Raw genomic sequence first — 17,556 nt, forward strand, 5'->3', positions numbered from 1 at the left:
GTTACTGGCCCAGCTCACATACTGAGGAGAGGCAGGGCTGGGATTCAAACCCAGGTGGTCAATCCCACAGGGCCCCTTGGACCACGTCAGCCCGAAGAGGGAGCATATATTGTGTTCCTAGATGAAAAAGGGACACATCCTGCTGTGATGAGGTTTGGGGGCAGTACCCAGATACTTGGTCCAACACCAGTCTACATATTGCTGCGAAGGCAATGAAATTAACATGTGCTTTAGTAGATTTATCAGGTTACCCTCTGCAGTGTGGGTGGGCCTTATCCAATCAGTTGAAGGCCTTAAAATAAGAAGGGGGAAAAAAAATTGGCGGTCCCCCAAAGAAGAGGGAATTTTGTTTCTAGACTTTCTTGGGGCTCGAGCTGCAACTGCAACTCTCTGCTGGGTATTCAGCCTGCCGCTTACCGCCTGCTGCCCTACCCTGCAGATTTTGGATTTGCCAGGTTCCACGATCATGTGCGCAAATTTTTTGAAGTTTTTTTATTTATTTATTTTTAGTGATCTCTACACCAACGTGGGGCTCCACGTCACAACTCCGAAATCAAGAGTCACACACTCCACCAACTGAGCCACCCAGGCAACCCAATGTGAGCAAATTCCTTAAAACAAATCTCTCTCTAGATACACACTTCCCGTTGGTCCTATTTCTCTGAAGAGCCTTGATAAACACATATCCCATCCTAGGAGCCCATGGTGTGGCCTCCAGTGAATGAAGCAGACAAAGCCCTCAACTCAACAGACTCCTGAGAGATACATTTATTATAATTTTTTAAGACTTATTTATTTGAGGGGCGCCTGGGTGGCTCAGTCATTAAGTGTCTGCCTTCGGCTCAGGTCATGATCCCAGGGTCCTGGGATCGAGTCCCACATCGGGCTCCCTGCTCAGTGGGAAGCCTGCTTCTCCCTCTCCACTCCCCCTGCTTGTGTTCCCTCTCTCACTGTCTCTGTCAAATAAATAAATAAAATCTTAAAAAAAAAAAAAAAAAGACTTATTTATTTGAGAGAGAGAGAGTGAGCAGGGGGTAGGGGCAGAGGGAGAGGGAGAGAGAGTCTCAAACAGACTCCACACTGAGCAGGGAGCCTGATGCAGGGCTCAATTTCACAACCCTGAGATCACAACCCAGGCCGAATCAAAGAGCTGGACACAAAACCGACTGTGCCACCCAAATGCCCCATTTTCCTGTTTTATAATCTAAGACCAACTACCCAAATTTTGTAAATTCTAGAATGAGATCCAGATAGACTTCTTATATACAGTGCAAATAAAAAGCTTAAATTCTTGGGGCACCTGGGTGGCTCAGTCGTTAAGCGTCTGCCTTCAGCTCAGGTCATGATCCCAGGATCCTGGGATCGAGCCCCACATCGGGCTCCTTGCTCAGCGGGAGGCCTGCTTCTCCCTCTCCCACTCCCCCTGCTTGTGTTCCCTCTCTCGCTGTCTCTCTCTCTGTCAAAAAATAAATAAAATCTTAAAAAAAAAAAAAAAGTTTAAATTCTTAATTGGACAAGGGAAGGGGAGATGCTTGGTGAAAGCCCTGGAAAGAGGCCCCGGAGGGGATAGCTAGATTCCCTGACCCTGGGTCACCACCCTCCACATCCACTGGGGCCCTGAGCCCTCCCCACTGCCCCAATCTGCAGCAGATGTGGAGGGGACTATGGAGCCTGCCCTGACCTTGGGGGAGTCTTCTGGGTATGTGATAATAGTGCTCTAAGGAGCACTGAGCCAGCCCAGGTGAAGGTCTAGCCATGTGTTGTGGGTCGAGTTGTGTCCCTACACAATTTTCATGTTGAAGTCCTAATCCCTAATACCTCAGAATGTGAACTGTTTTGGGAAATAGGGTCATTGCAGATGTAATTAGTTAAGAAGAGGTCATACTGACTACAGTGGGTACCTCATCTGACCAGTGTCCTTGTGAAAGGGGAAATTTGGACACAGCCATGCGCACAGGAAGAAGGCCACATGAATGTGAAGGCAGAGATGTGAGCCACGCTTCTACAAGCCAAGGAGCACCAAAGATTGCCAGCAAACTACCAGAAGCCAGGAGAGAAGCTTGGCACAGTGTCTTCCTCACATCCCTCAGAAAGAGCTGACCCTGCCGACACCCTGCTCTTGGACCCCCAGCCTTCTGTGCTTAGCCTGTGGCGAGATAATAGCTTTCCACTGTTGCAGCCCCTTGGTTCGTGGTACTCTGTTAGTGCGCCCCCGGTAAACGAGCTCACCATACCCTGTCATTCGTGGCTGTCGGCTAATCTCTTCTCAAATGGCCCTCAAATAGCCGTCCAGGTGGTTCCTGAAGACCAGAAGGGAATGACCATGCCTAGCTGGCTCCTGCGGGGCCCTGTTTTTACAGCTCTGGTATCAGAATCCTTAGAGACTTGCTAAAATGCAGATTTCCAGGGATGCCTGGGTGGCTCAGTTGGTTAAGATCTCAGGACCCTGGGCTCATGACTGAGCCAAAGGCAGATGCTTAACAGACTGAGCCACCCAGGGGTCCCCCCACAGTACATCTCGTCTTCATGTCTCCGTAGGCTCCTCTTGGCTATGGTGGTTTCTCAGACTTCACTGCTTTCGATGACCGTGATAGCCCCGAGAAGTACTGGTCAGGCCTTGTGTAGGATGCCGCACTACCAAAAGCTGCCCCGTGTTCTCCTTACAAGACTGGGACCCTGGGTTATTGGGAGGAAGACCACGGAGGTAAAGGGCCATTTTCATTATATCATAGCAAGAGGACATACCGGCAACACGACTCATCCCTGTGGCTGCTGACCTTGATCACCTGGCTGAGGTATGTTTGTCAAGTTCCCAGCTGATCTTTATGCCAGATAATCAGGAGGTGAGGGACAGAAGGCCTCTGACTCTGCGACAACTCTTATAGGTCCCTGTTCAGAAGAAAGGAGCCACAGCAAGCGGTTGGCTTACACAGAGCGCAGGTCATGCAAGGCACCAAGGCAAGCACCTCACCATGATTTCATTGCTACAACCCTACCAGGTAGGCAAAATCATCATTCCCAGGTTAACGTATGAGGGAGCTGCACTCCTGAGGCCCCACAGCCAGAAGCCGGCAGAACCACACCTGCTCAGCACCACTCTGAGCTGCGCGCCGCCCCCACGTGAAGGTGAAGGAGCCCTGCTGGCTGGGGCCTCCTCTCCCAGGGTGCCGCGGGTAGGGGGGAGAAGAGACATGCAGGGTTTCCCCTCGGGGCGCAGACTGGAACCTTAGCCAGAGGCCAACTTGTTCCTTTTAGCCCAAATGTTCCGAGTGGGAAAATAGCCACATGGATAGAGGTTAAAAGAGAGCCAGGCCCAAACAAACAAACAAACAAACAAAATAAAACAAAAAAACACCCATCCACATGGGATCAAAGTGTCCAAAGCCTAGGAAAATCAAATTGGCAGGAAAAAATGGCTAAAAAAAATGTTTTAAGATTTTATTTTTGCAAGAGAGATTGAGAGAGAGAGGGCTCGCCCACGCATGCACACGCCACGAGGGGGAGGAGAGGCCGAGGGAGAAGCAGACTTCCTGCTGAGCAAGGAGCCCAGGGCAGGACTCAATCCCAGGACCCTGGGATCATAACCTGAGCGAAGGCAGATGCTTAACCCACTGAGCCCCCCAGGCACCCCCAAAAATTGGTTGTTGATCATTTTCCTGAGGGTATTAGAATAGAGCCTTTTTAAGTAGTCTCTACACCCAACGTGGGTCTCCAACTCACAACCCCAAGATCAAGCATTGCCTGCCCTACAGACTGAGCCAGCCAGGCTCCCCTAGAATAGAGCCTTTTGACACTGTATGCCCCATATTTATTTAACCAGTCCCTTACTGATGGATGGTAATGGCATTTCCTATTTATTACTATTACATTGTAGCTATGACCATCTAAGTACCTAAAACTGTCTGCAACTTATGCCAGAAGACAGATTCCTGAAACTGTAACTGCTGAGTCACAGAGCAGGAGTATTTTTAATTTTGACACATACTACCAAGTTACTCCTAAAAGGTTACGAAGTTGCACCTTCCTACCAATAGCACAGACTGCCCATTTTCTCACATCATCACCAATATTGGATATTCTTTTTATTGTTTGGAAAGGCAAGGAAAAGTCGTTATCATTTTCATCTGTATGTCTCTCATTATTAGAGAGGTTGAGCATCATTTCTGGTTTATGGGCCATATGGATTTCTTTTTATATATATAAATACACAATTCATGTCATTTGCCCAATTTTCTTATCTTTTTCTTATTGTTAATTTTTTTGAAGATTTTATTTATTTATTTGAAAAAGAGACAGCACAAGCAGGGGGAGAAGCAGAGGCAGAGGGAGAAGCAGGCTCCCCGCTGATCACGGAGCCTGACGTGGGACTTCATCAGGGGTGCAGGACCCTGGGATCATGACCTAAGCTGAGGGCAGACACTTAACCGAATGAGTCACCCAAGTGCCCTTTTTCTTACTGTTTTATAAGAACTCTTTATATATTATGGATATATATTTTTTAGATTTTTATTTACTTGAGAGCGAGTGAGCGAGAGCGAGCACGGGCACATGCGCACAAGCAGGGGGGAGGGACAGAGTGAGAGGGAGACACAGTCTCCCTGCTGAGCAGGGAGCCCCAATATGGGGCTCAATCCCAGAACCCTGAGATCATGACCTAAGCTGAACTGACTGAGCCACCCAGGTACCCCTGGATATTCATTCTTAAACATATTACAAGTATTTTCATCTGTCTTATCATTAGTTTATCATCTTTTCCTCCATATAGAAGTTTCTCCTTTTCCATTGGGTCAAGTCTGTTGATTTTCTTTCTTACAGTTTCAGAGTTTTATGTCACATGTTCTTCCCTTACTCTTGCATTCTGCACAGTTATCAGTTCCAGCTCAGAACAATTCTTATCTTATCCATCCACTGTCCCGCCAGCCCCTGGCCTTTCAATGCCCTGCACAGCTCTCCAGCCCCGAGGCAGAGCTTGGCCCCCTGGAGTCCCAGGGCTGGCCTGGACTGGGAAGCTGCTGGGTGCCCAGCCCGGCCTCAAGTTCTTCTCCAGCTCTGCTGCCACCCGGGGAGCTGCGGCCTGGATGGCATCCTGGATGCTGTGTAAATCCCACTGGGTCCTCAGAAGGGCATCGTCTAGGGTGAAAAAGCCATCCCGCGTACGCCGCACTTGGGAACAGACAGCGGTGGTCTTCAGCTCCAAGCCGATCTCATGCACCAGCTTTCTCAGCTGCTTCTGTGTCTCATGCATGCACTGTACCTCTGCCAGGGGCAAACAACGGGTCTGAAGGCTGGGAGCATGGCCTCTGGTATCTGTGCATCTAAATCCACACCCCTGATACCTCTTGGCTATGTGATAACCTTAGCAAAAGGCCTTAGCTCTCCAGGGCTTTGCTATTGGACCAGCCCTGAAAGTTGATTAGATGTGCAGAATCTTGGGCTCCACCCAGACCTGCAGAATCAGAGTTTGCTTTTTTTTGAAGACCCCCAGGAGTTTTGTGGGCAGGTTAACTTCCAGAAGGCTACTCTGGTCTAAGACTTAAGGCTCATCTGTAAAATGGGTGGGTGTGAGGAATCTTAAGAGATAATGTACATAAGGTGCTTATCATTGGGAGAGTCCTGGTCAGCATTCAAGGAGCCCTTGTTAGTAAGACGAAGAGAGAAGAAAGGAGGGAGGGGCCAAGCTGGGTGGGACTGGGGAGATGAGGGTGCTGTCTGATGGCCTACTGCAACCTGAAACACTGGGAGGCACTGGAAATGAACCACCAAGTATTAACTTCTCGCTAAGGTCTGGTTTCAAAGTGTAACTTGGCAGCATATAGGACAGGATTTGATCTGAGTGCTGTGTGGATGGGCCAACTCCAGTCGGGGGCTGAGAAGGAAGCTGGCCCCTGGCGCCTTAGCCAGCAGAGATCAGGGCGGGCGTGTGCTGGGGTCTACAAGGGCATTTCACAATGACTCCCCAAACCCAGGAGCCCAATCTCATTGCTCCAACTTCCTGGGGCAACGTACCTATGAGGAATTCCGGAGGCGCAAAGAAGATGCATCGGATGCCCGTTACCAGCATCGGGGACTTGCCCATGGGACGAATCAAGCCTCTCACAGCCATATCATAGGCCTCCTGGGTCTGCAAGTCCAGGTTGGAGTACCTGGGGATCAAAACGGGGCTGGCATGGGATGGGGAGCTGGGCCCACTGTTTACCCCTGGCCCTGCCCCACTCATGAAGAGCTTTCCTAAAGCTCTTCTTTCGCTTTCCAGCTTCCCTGCCCCTCCAGCTGCCTTTTTCTGTCTCCTCCAATCCCTAAATGCAGGCTCTGCCCTCCTCTGCAGTCTCCCTAGCTTCCGGTCAAGTACATGCTGCCTGCTCCCGCCCCTTGCTTCTAGGTCATATGATGTGGGTTCCTGGCTTCCCTCTCCACTAAATCATATACTCTCCCTGAGGCTAGCTGGGGTCTCTTGTTCCCCCTTGGTCTCCCCAGGGGCTGGCCTGGCACAAAGAAACACTTCTGCGTGCTATAGAAGGAAGGGCTGGTTCATGTCTGCTTTTGGGCTCTAAAAAGAAGGTCCATGGAACCTGCCCCAGGGTGGGCGGAGCCTACAGGGAGCCCAGTGGGTACTTCTTACCCTTCCAGCACCTCTTCAAGGGCCCCTTTCAGCAAAGTGTGGATTGGGCCCCACTTACATCACCAGGGCCTTCTGATGGGAACCTTGGATCAGGGCCAGGATGCGGTCCAGCTTCTCTCTGGTCACATGGTCTGGAAAAGCCAGGGGATGGTCAGCACACGAGTGCCTGCTGAGGACAGGCAACAACAAACTGGCAAACTCCCTTCCCTCAAACCAGCCCCATCCTTGGAAACTGGAGGGGTCCCAGAGCACCCAGGGCTCCCATTTAGGGGTTATGAGTCCTTTGAGACTCTATAAGCCCAGGAACCTCTTCTCAGAAAGTTATGCCTGAACTCAGCATTGTGAGGACATTTTTAAGGGGTTCACAGACTCCAAGTTAAGAACAGTTTCTTTTGGAAATGAGGCTCAAAGCCGTAACATGACTTATCCAATATTCTAAGCCAAGTCCCCTGAGCCCCAATCTGGGTTCTTTTATGCCAGGGACCCTGGGAGGGAGAGGGCCATCTGTCTGAATGCAGACACAGATGGCAAGAGGCAGTGGCTCTGCCTGCTGGTACCATCGAGTGACTAGGGCAGGCAGCTGCTAAGCCCAGGGATGCTCACAAACTGCTAAGAGGCTGATCCTGGGGCCCAGCTGGGCAAGCGCCAACTTCTGGCTCCAAAGGCCATAGTTCTGGGCACAGGTGTGGTGATCAAAGGCCTGCCAGCTTGGAAGGGCCTAGCCTAGGCCTCTTTTTTTTTTTTTAAAGATTTTATTTATTTATTTGAGAAAGAGAATGAGAGAGAGAGCGAGCACATGAGAGGGGGGAGGATCAGAGGGAGAAGCAGACTCCCTGCTGAGCAGGGAGCCCGATGTGGGACTCGATCCCGGGACTCCAGGATCATGACCTGAGCCGAAGGCAGTCGCTCAACCAACTGAGCCACCCAGGCGCCCTAGCCTAGGCCTCTTATCCCCTCTCTGGCTTTCTTCATGCCGTTGTCTTATCTGAAATGTACCTACCACTGCCTCCTCCCTCCTCATTTACAGCCCAGCTCAAATGCAGCCTCCTCCAGGAAGCCCTCCTGGAGCATGTCACTTCTTTTTCCTGCGTCCTGGGTCTCTTTCCGAGCATTTAATTTGTTTTGGTTTGGGATGCCTGGGTGGCTCTGTTGGTGAAGTGTCTGCCTTCAGCTCAGGTCATGGTCCCAGGGTCCTGGGATCGAGTCCCACATCGGGCTCCCTGCTCAGTGGAGAGCCTACTTCTCCGTCTGCCTGCAGCTCCCCCTGCTTGTGCTCTCTCTCAGATAAATTAAAAAAAAAAAAAAGTCTTTAATATGCTTTGGTTTTAACATTATTTTTTAGTTATATAATTGACATATGAATCTTCTTTAAGAAATTTATTTTTTTAGGGCGCCTGGGTGGCTCAGTTGGTTGAGCGACTGCCTTCGGCTCAGGTCATGATCCCGGAGTCCCTGGATCGAGTCCCGCATCGGGCTCCCTGCTCAGCAGGGAGTCTGCTTCTCCCTCTGACTCTCCCCACTCTCATGTGCTCTCTCTCATTCTCTATCTCATAAATAAATAAACAAACAAACAAACAAACAAATAAATAAATAAATAAGAAATTTTTTTTTTAAAGATTTATTTTATTTGAGAGAGAGCACGTGCACACTTGTGCCCGCAAGGAGAACGGACAGAGGGAGAGGATCTTAAGTAGGCACCCCTCTTCTTTAAGAAATTTAGATCAGGGGGCACCTGGGTGGCTCAGTGGTTTAAGCACCCGACTCTTGATTTCTGCTGAGGTCATGATCTCAGGGTCGTAAAATCAAGCCCTACACTGGGCTCCACACTCAGCGTGGAGTCTGCTTAAGATCTCCCTCTGCCCCATGGGTGCCTGGGTGGCTCAGATGGTTAAGCGTCTGCCTTCGGCTCAGGTCATGATCCCAGGGTCCTGGGATTGAGTCCCGCATCGGGCTCCCTGCTCAGCAGGGAGCCTGCTTCTCCCTCTGCTTCTCTCTCTCTCTCTCTGTCTCTCATGAATAAATAAATAAAATCTTAAAAAAAAAAAAAATTTAGATCAGCATTAACAGCACCTCCCCTTCTCCAAATTCGGGCTTCTTCCCTACTAGAGTGTCAAATTGGTAACTGTCTTTGGACATGTTTTGTATGCTGATACACCCACATATACAGATTATATAGTGTTACTCTGCCACGTTCTGAATCCTGTCTAGAAGATGCGGAGGTGTGTGTTTGCTCTCCCTGCTAGACTGGGTTCACTGAGACTGGGGGCCCCATCTGGTTCATCAAGACCCTGGCACATGGCTGGTGCCCAAAAACATCTGTCAAATAAGAAAATGTAATAGATCCTATGGAAAGTGTTAGAACATAGGGAGGGTAAGAAGTGAAGAATGAGCCATCGAACCATCTATCCACCCCCCACCCCACCCCTGCAACCTACTTCTCCATCCATCCACCCAACCAACAAGCACCTCCCATGTCCCAGGCTCCGTGCTGTGTGTAACCACAGGAGTGGAATGACATGGTCCCTGCTCCCATGGTGACAGTGTGGTGGGAAGACAGATATTAAATAATCACTAATCATGGGGCGCCTGGGTGGCTCAGTCGGTTGAGCGTCCAATTCTTGATTTCGGCTCGGGTCATGATCTTGGGGTCTTGGGATTGAGTCCTGTGTCAGGCTCCACGCTCGGTACATAGAGTCTGTTTGAGATTCTCTCTCCCTCTCTGCCTCTGCCAATCCCCACCCCACGCTCGCTCTCGCTCTCTCTCTCTCAAACTTAAAAAAAAATCACAACCATTAGTTGATTACTGTTCTAAGAGTCCATCTAGTTCATCTGGGGGTTAGTGGAGCTTCCCTGGGGAGGTGACATTTATGCCAGGTGGGGAGGCACCGGGCAATTATACCTGCAAGACAGAATGATGTGCCCAAAGGCCTCCAACAGCCAGCCCAAACTCAGTGTGTTGCAGTCACTGAGGGCTGCAAGGCCTGCGTGGGGGTGAGGAATCAAGGGAGAGCAAATGCAAAGGCAGACATAGCCACTCTCCTCCCACGGCCCTGGGCGCCTGCGGGCTCTCACCATATGTTGACTTCTCCACCAGCCGCCCATCCTCACAGAAGTCATCTGTTGCTTTGCCCAGGAGACCACGTACTGTATAATCCTGCAGAGATAGGGAGGGGAAGATGGGGTCAGATTCCCTGCTTGCCCTCAGCACTGAGGAGGGAGGTACGTCCAGCAGCTCCCACCCCGAACCTGCTAGACAGGCTCCCCTCAGGAAGCCAGGCACTCAGCCCCCACCCAGCCACCCCACTGTCCCCCCAGGGAAAGGCACCAGACTTCCCTATGACAGCAAGCACCTGCCCGCAAAGGATGGTGACTACCCTGTGCCTCCACGTCTCTCCTCTCCAGCCAGACCTGACAACTTATCATGCCAGGCCCCTCCCAGTGCACCCTGTCAGCTTCTCCCCAGCCTCCACATATGATCTGTGCAGTTAACAGCCTCTGCCATAAGGAAGGGATGACGACAACAGCAATAATAATTTACTGAGCATTTACCATGCGCCAGTGACTGTGCTAAGTATGGTGCAGGTAGTCACTAACTTAATCTTCAGAGTAACCCTATGGAGGAGGTACTATTATCTCCCCCATCTTACAGACGCGGAAATGGAGGAAGACGGATGTTAAGTAATCCACCTGGGGGCCCACAGCGGGCAGAGGGGCAGAAGCTGGTTTGGCTCCAGATCTGTGCTCTTAACCACTAAAAATGGAGGCTCTCTAACGCAGCACCTCTGTCCCCTCTCATGGTGCTGGATTCTACAGCCCCAGCCCAGATGCAAGCTCCCTGATGCCTGGATGGTGACATCCACCTCTCAGTCTTGGTGGGGTGGGGAGGGGTGGGGGGAATGGAGTGCTGTCATGATCAGGCTCTGGGGTCAGACAGATCCAGGTTCAAATCGCAGTTCCATTCCTTACAGGTTGCACGACCCTGGGCAAATGACATCCCCTCTCTGTGCCTCGGTGGTTTCATCTGTAAGGTGGGTTAACAGCAGATACCACTTTGCGGGGAGGGTGTGAGGCATCCACAAGGGAGTCCACGTGCAGTGCTCAGCAAAGAGCGGCCGGCATGCAATAAGGCCAGCGGTCATTACCATGCTATCCTTACAGTCTCCCCCAGCACACGGCCATGAAACAACGCTGGCTGATGGCCTAGGTGTTCCCCCATGCAGTGCTCTCAGCTTCAGATTCCTGCCAGTGAGCCCCAGGGAAATGGGCTAAACAAGCTGTCCCCAGTGTCCCCATACCTTGGTGAGGTGAGCATTGTACATGCTGGTGAGGAGCCTGCATCCATGTCCCACGCCGAGCACTGGAAGACACCCAGGCTGATCTCACACCTGGCTCCCCCTTCTCGTTTCCCTGAGACCTCCAACCCCCACAACTACCACGAGAATCCTTCCATCTCTGATGCTGCTAAAGCCAGCAAGAGGGCAAGGACAGCTTCTTCTACAGGGAGCAAGTGAGCTCCCCTGGGTAGATATGAAAATGTAGGTTTCGAGGCCCACCCACTTGTACTGACTCTGACTCATGGAGGGGCCTCGGATCCTTAGTAAGTGCCCTAGGGGGTTCTGATGCACTCCAAAGAAAGGGACCAGGGGCCCAATCACACAGACCTGCCCTCAAATCTGGGATGGCTCTAAGCATGTCCGTTAGCATCCTTGGGCCTCAAGATCCCCATCTGTAAAATGGGGATACAAGATCCTGTCTGATCCCTGTGGGTGTTGTGAAGACTGAGGCAATACACAGGAAGAAGTGAGCACAAAGGAAGGGCCCAATAAAGGGGCATTGTGGCCACTGCCTGCCTTTTCCTGGCTGTTTCTCCCTCTGGCTGGAGGAGAGAATGACCCTCCATTCACTCCTGGAGAGGGAGGACAGGGAGAGGGAGCATGACATCATGTCTGCCTGCCTGTGCCCCAGGAAGTGAGACAAGGGGACTGTGACTACCGCGCATGGAGGATGTGGCCACCACCTGACCCTGGGGACACAGATGGCTCATGACTCAGGGCTTTATGTGTGTCCAGCTCCAGCGACATTCAGACCCTGGCCAGTGGGGCCAGAGTCACACGCTTGGCTAACCCACACAAGTGATGACAGTTTGTGCTCCCTGGACCAGGGGCATTCACTAGCCACATGACCCAGACCAAGTCACCTAAGCTCCTGGAGCCTTCTTTTCTCCATAAAATCATAAACTATCTACCTAATAAGGTTGTTGTCATGAAAACATGTGCACGAAGGACTTCATACCGCATGTCGAATGCAGGAATCACTTGATAAAAGTGGGCAATTGTGCCATCCCCACTTCCACCAGCTGACCAGACTTGGGGTAGGAAGCAGGGGAGGAGGGCAGCGGTGGGAAATGGCGGTCAGGCTGGAAGTGGGCGGGGTTCATGGCAGCTCCCTGATCTTCTCCCGAGACTGTATCCCTGCACCCCTGGGCTCACCACATTACCTACCAAGCACCCCAGATGCTTGAGCATCCAGCCGGTGTCCCATGCCAACCTTCAAGCTGGTGAATGCTGGTCCACAGACTAGAAAGAAACAAACGAGGTCCCTCTGCTCAATGAATCCAGCCTCCAGGATGACTTCAGCCTGCATCATGGCCTCATTCCTAGGATGTAGCCTCATGGAGCCCAAACCAGGATCAGGTTGGACTCTCAGACTTCCCCATGTGGAATCTGGGGCCTCGAACCATTTCCTCGGGTCCCTGGGCCCACAAAAAGGGCTTGTTACTCTACCTATCACCATTCCCCTGGTGAGAGGCTTTGAGGGGACTGGGCAGAACACTGGGACTCAACTTTCCTACTCAGCTGCGGCAGAGAGTCCTGGCCACCCCAGTAAGAAAATGGAGGTGGTAAGTTCCTGAAGGCAGGGCCTGGGTCCCAAGTTCTAACCCTAGAGCCCAGAGCTTACTAGGTGCTCAGGAAATAACTAGTGAGGGATGCCTGGGTGGCTCAGTTGGTTAAGTGTCTGCCTTCGGCTCAGGTCATGATCCCAGGGTCCTGGGATCGAGTCCCTCACTGGGCTCCTTGCTCAGCAGGGACTCTTCTCCCTCTCCCTCTGTCCCTTCCCTTTCTTGCACTCTCTCTCAAATAAATAAGTAAAATCTTAAAAAAAATTAAAAACATTTTTAAAATGTGGGTTTTTGTGTATCAATTATATCTCAATAACGCTATTAAAAAAAAAAGACTGCATGCAGGAATGAGCCAGAAGCATATACACTTCTACAGAACAAAAGGTATCTGGGGGAAGGATACGGGATGGTTAAGCGCCTACTGAATCCAGCCTATGTTACTTAATGTCAACACTGAGCCTCGGTTTCCTCATTTGTGAAATGAGAACAGGATCCACCTCACAGGGTTGTGGTGAAGATTTAATAAAATGGTACTTGGTAAAAGCTTAACACAGTATCTAGTACAGAAGAGATCCTCAGTACATCATACTTGTTATTGCTACACTGTAGAGTCACTAAATATCACTGCCAAAGGGATTTTAGTGGTTTCTGGTCAAGCCCCTCAGTCTTTCTAACCTTGTCTAGTAACAGGGAACTCATTATAACTAGTTCCATTCTTGGGCAGCTTTGTTGACTAAAAAAGTCACTCTTTCCCAAGAGCCCCAAACTCCCACCTTAGGACTTCTACCTGAGGGTCTCAATTCCCATTTGGAGTCCCAGAATAGTTAAAAGGGGTCAGCAAGGGCGCCTGGGTGGCTCAGATGGTTGAGCGTCTGCCTTCGGCTCAGGTCATGATCCCAGAGTCCTGGGATCGAGTCCCGCATCGGGCTCTCTGCTCCTTGGAAGCCTGCTTCTCCCTCTGCCTCTCTCTCTCTGTCTCTCATGAATAAATAAATAAAAATCTTAAATAAAAAAAAAAAGGGGGTCAGCAAGCTACAGTCCACAGGCCAAATTCTCAAGCCTGTTTTTTTTTAATGGCCCATGAGTTAATTTTTTTTTTTTTCATTTTTCAATGATCCCCCCCCAAATCAAGAAAATAGTATTTTGTGACATAGGAAAATTATATGAAACTCAAATGTCACTTTCCATAAATAAAGTTTTATTGGAACACAGCCAGGCTCACTGCATTCCATATTGCCTACAGGTTCTTTGCCCTATGGCAGAACTGGGCCTGCAAAGCCTAAAATATTTGCTATCTGGCCCTTTCCAGGAAAATTTGCCAATTCCCGGTCAAATATTTCATCCCTGCTGTGGCCCTTCAAGGATCTGGAACAAGAGTCTGAGCACCGACTGGGACACTGACTCTGGGCAGAAACTGCCTGGGAAGTGACACCCAGGCCCCAGCCTGAATGTGCCTTACCCAGCGGATGGTTGGTGAGGGTGGGCACACTGGTGGCAGTGAGAATAAGCTCCTTCTCTTTGCCGTCTCCCACGGGGCCCAGCAGAAAACGAACACGCTGTTCAGGGGCAGGAGCCTTCCCAGCATTGACACCTGAGTACACAAAGGTAAAAGACATCAGGTCAATTCTGTCCGAACACCCGGGGGAGGTGGGACAGGGAGGTATGGAGATGTAGAAGAGAAAGCCCACGATGTAGCGAATAGCAGCAGTTAAGAAACAGGCTTGGGTTCAAATTCTGACTCTATTACTTATGACATCTGAACGCAGGGGAAAGTGAGGAGTAATGGAGTACACAGATTACATGATTAGGAAAGCGCTCTGTCCAGAGGACTGGGTCACATGACTTTATTTGCCGGGAGGATCAGAAGCGGAGATGGACTCCCGGAGAACCAGAGCGCGATCGTGGGTCTGGTTCGAAGCGCTCACCCTTCAGAAGCTGCAGCTCCACGGTGTCCCGCACGTGCTTCCATTTTAGCCCCGGGGGCTTGTAGACCGCGAAGAGCCCGTGCAGCCGCGCTAGGCCGCGGGACCCCATGCCCGAAGCCAGCGGCGCCGGCTGGTGAAAGAGCTGCACCTGAACGGAAGTGCCGTCCGGTCCCACACCCAAATGTGGTCCGGACCCTGGGTGCCGCCACGTTTCGCAGCCGGAAGAGGTTCACGTCTTTATTGGCCTCGGGGAAAACGCACGGAGGAGAGGGCAGTAGTGCCCGGCGCTGAACCCCGAGCAGGGATCACTGGGGAGCCTTTCTGGGAGTGAGGGGAAATGGGGAGAGTTTTGCTTCGGTGGGAGTAGGTGGTGGACAGGTCGCCTGGGTTTCCTTCTCTTACTTAGCGATAGGGCCCTCTCCTGTCCGTGCCTCCTTCAAAGCCGGCTGGTGCCCGCTGCCATGGGGACGCTGCTGCGCTCGGCCCTGCGCCCTCTCCGCCGAGTTGGCGGCCTCCGGGGGGCGGCTGCAGGCAAGTGGCAGAGGCGGGAGGGAGGCCTGGGGCGCCAGGCTCGTCTGACCGCGGCCTTTTTTTTTTGCCCAGTAGATGTGCCGCTCCGAGGCGTGCGCCACGGCGCCAACGGCCTGCTCTACCCGGGGCACATCCCCACTTCCCCGCTGCAGAAGGCGCTGCTGGCCGCCGGCTCGGCCGGAATGTCTCTCTATAACCCGTACCGCCACGGTAAGGTTGCCGGCGCTCCCGGGAGGGCAGCGGGGGGTCGGCGCGCACCCTTGCCTGGGGAACCTGGGCAGGTGCCCACCTCTCTCTCTACCCCGTCCCCTAGGGGTAACGAGAATAGACTAGGTCGGGGTTCCCAAATCTGGCTGCATCCCATCATCACGCGCAAGGTTCACAAAAATGCAGATGTCTAGGGCCCACCCTGAGCTCAGTCCGAATGAGCCCGAGCCTGGGGAGGAGAGGAAGGGCCAGCATTTTTATTTTTATTTATTTTTTTTAAATTTTTTTTTTTTTTAAGATTTTATTTATTTATTCATGAGAGACGGAGAGCGAGAGAGAGGCAGAGGGAGAAGCAGGCTCCCAAGGAGCAGGAAGCCCGATTCGGGACTCGATCCCAGGACCCTGAGATCATGACCTGAGCCGAAGGCAGACGCTTAACCATCTAAGCCACCCAGGCGCCCAGGGCCAGCATTTTTAAATAAACTACCTACCGGAAGATTCTGTCATCCAGCCACATTAAGAACCTGTGTACTAAACAGATGATTTACGAAGTTTGTTATAACGTACATTAAATTATAACACCCCAATAAAAATTAAAGTTTATGAGGTCAGACACCCCGACTGCCCTGTTGCATTGTATCAGCATGTTTTAGATTGTGCCTGGCACATAGCAGATGCTCATGGTTGTATGACTGGAACATCTTAGGGTTCTATAGTACTTTTCTCATTCTCAGGATTCTAAGTCTGGAAAGGATTATTACTCCTACCAATTGAAATGGCAGTGCTAACTGCTCACTGAGCCCTAATGCTGGTTGCTCACTGCACTAAATGTTTTATATGCATGACGTTCTTGATTTTTCACATTAACCCTGTAAGAAAGGTGTTCTCCACATTTCATAAATTAGTGCCCTGAGGCTTGGAAATGTAAAGCATTTTGCACAAGTTCACTTAGACAGTGATTGCACCTGAACCCAAACCTAGCACTCTGATTCAAAGCCTGTAATCAATGGAGGCATGATAATCCGTTGTAATAATGGGTGTAAAAGTGACTTATAAACTCTTTAGAGCACTGTGCTAACCAGAGCCACATCAGCCCGTTAAATAAATACAATGATAATGACTATAGGTACATATATTGAACCCTTACTGTGTGCCAGGTGACTTGCTAAATGTTTAACATGAATCCTCGTAACTAAGAGGAGATAGGGTTTTGGTTTATCATGTAGGAGACAGGCTCAGATGGGGTCCAGTAACTTACCTAAGATTATATCTTCCATTTGTCCCCATTTCTTTCCTTTCAGACATGGTCGCAGTTCTAGGGGAGACCACAGGACACGGTGCCCTGAAGGTCCTCAGGGACCAGATGAGGAATGATCCAGAGGGTGCTGAGATCCTGCAGTAGGTCCCAGCTGTGCCTGGGGGATTGGGGACATTCTCTGGGGATCCTGACCTCTCTGGAGTCACACTGTGTTCCTCTAGGGAGCTCTTCTTGATGCCCAGGCCATGGAGGGCTGCGCATGCTGGGCACTGCCCAACTCCATGGGTGCCATTCACACACACACTATGATGACCCGTGGGTAGTGCAATGTGGTGGCCTCAGCCTAGATCCCACCACAGGGCCCTCTGCCTTCCCTAAGCTCCCATAACAGGCTAGCTATAACCCCCACCCCCCTGCAGTGTCCTTTGTGGGTACCCTGATCCCACCTGAGGCTTGCTCCCTAGATTATGCCACTGCGGGCAGGAACCATGACCTTGGCTTGCGGTAGTCTCCTCAGTCCCTGCCACTGTCCTGGCCAGAAGCAGGTCCTACAATAGGATTTGTGGGCCCCATCGTTGCTCTCTGCCCCTTCACTTCCCAAACCTTTGCTCTAGCTGGCCTCGCACCTGCCTTTGCTGCTGCCCTCCCAGTACCTAAGTCCTTCCTTCTGCCTTGCAGGGAGCGTCCCCGGATCTCTCTGTCTACCCTTGACCTGGACAAGCTCCGTAGTCTGCCTGAGGGCTCCCTTGGCCAAGAGTATCTGCGTTTCTTGCATGTAAATGTGAGTTTCCAGCTTCTGTGCATTTGGCAATCACTAGGAAAGGCAGAGAAGGGCATGGGAGTGATGTCCTGAGGAAGGAGGAGTCCTGATTGGCCACCATGGGCGGGTGTGTTTTTTGTCTCTTGTGCCAAGGCTTTGTCACGTTCTATGGGACAGGCAAATGGGCCAGGAACTCCAAGCAATAATACTGGCCAGTATCCAGTAGCCGCTTACTGGGTGTCAGCTGCCAGACTCATACCTGATCTTGCTGAACCCTCCCAACAGGAAGGTTCATGCTTGACCCTCCCTGCCGAGTATGTCCTATTATTATCCCCTTTAATAGATGAAGAAATGAGG

General features: G+C 51.2%; 2 protein-coding genes across 5 annotated transcripts in view; one reads left to right on the plus strand and one right to left on the minus strand.

Annotated features, from left to right (window-relative positions):
• Positions 1-477: 477 nt before the first annotated feature.
• Positions 478-14,575, minus strand: TRUB2 (TruB pseudouridine synthase family member 2). The gene is given in 9 exon segments (XM_045883254.3): positions 478-5,023; positions 5,026-5,256; positions 6,007-6,143; positions 6,678-6,750; positions 9,692-9,773; positions 10,915-10,976; positions 12,121-12,195; positions 13,978-14,109; positions 14,444-14,575. Coding segments are annotated over 9 exon segments (993 nt in total). The 5' UTR covers positions 14,553-14,575; the 3' UTR covers positions 478-4,931.
• SLC27A4 (solute carrier family 27 member 4) overlaps positions 14,543-17,556 on the plus strand; it is a 28,934-nt gene continuing 25,920 nt past the window's right edge. The window contains exons 1-4 of one of the 4 annotated variants that reach the window (XM_064579361.1): positions 14,543-14,670; positions 15,050-15,184; positions 16,483-16,579; positions 17,118-17,220. In XM_064579361.1, coding sequence (XP_064435431.1) covers positions 14,625-14,670; positions 15,050-15,184; positions 16,483-16,579; positions 17,118-17,220 — 381 coding nt within the window. In that variant the 5' untranslated portion in view covers positions 14,543-14,624. The other 3 variants (XM_045883256.3, XM_064579363.1, XM_064579360.1) reach the window with 3 other exon arrangements.

This window comes from Mirounga angustirostris, unplaced genomic scaffold, assembly GCF_029215605.1.
Source record: "Mirounga angustirostris isolate CCGP_5_RB_7025 unplaced genomic scaffold, mMirAng1.0.hap1 SCAF_15, whole genome shotgun sequence".
NCBI lineage: Eukaryota > Metazoa > Chordata > Mammalia > Carnivora > Phocidae > Mirounga > Mirounga angustirostris.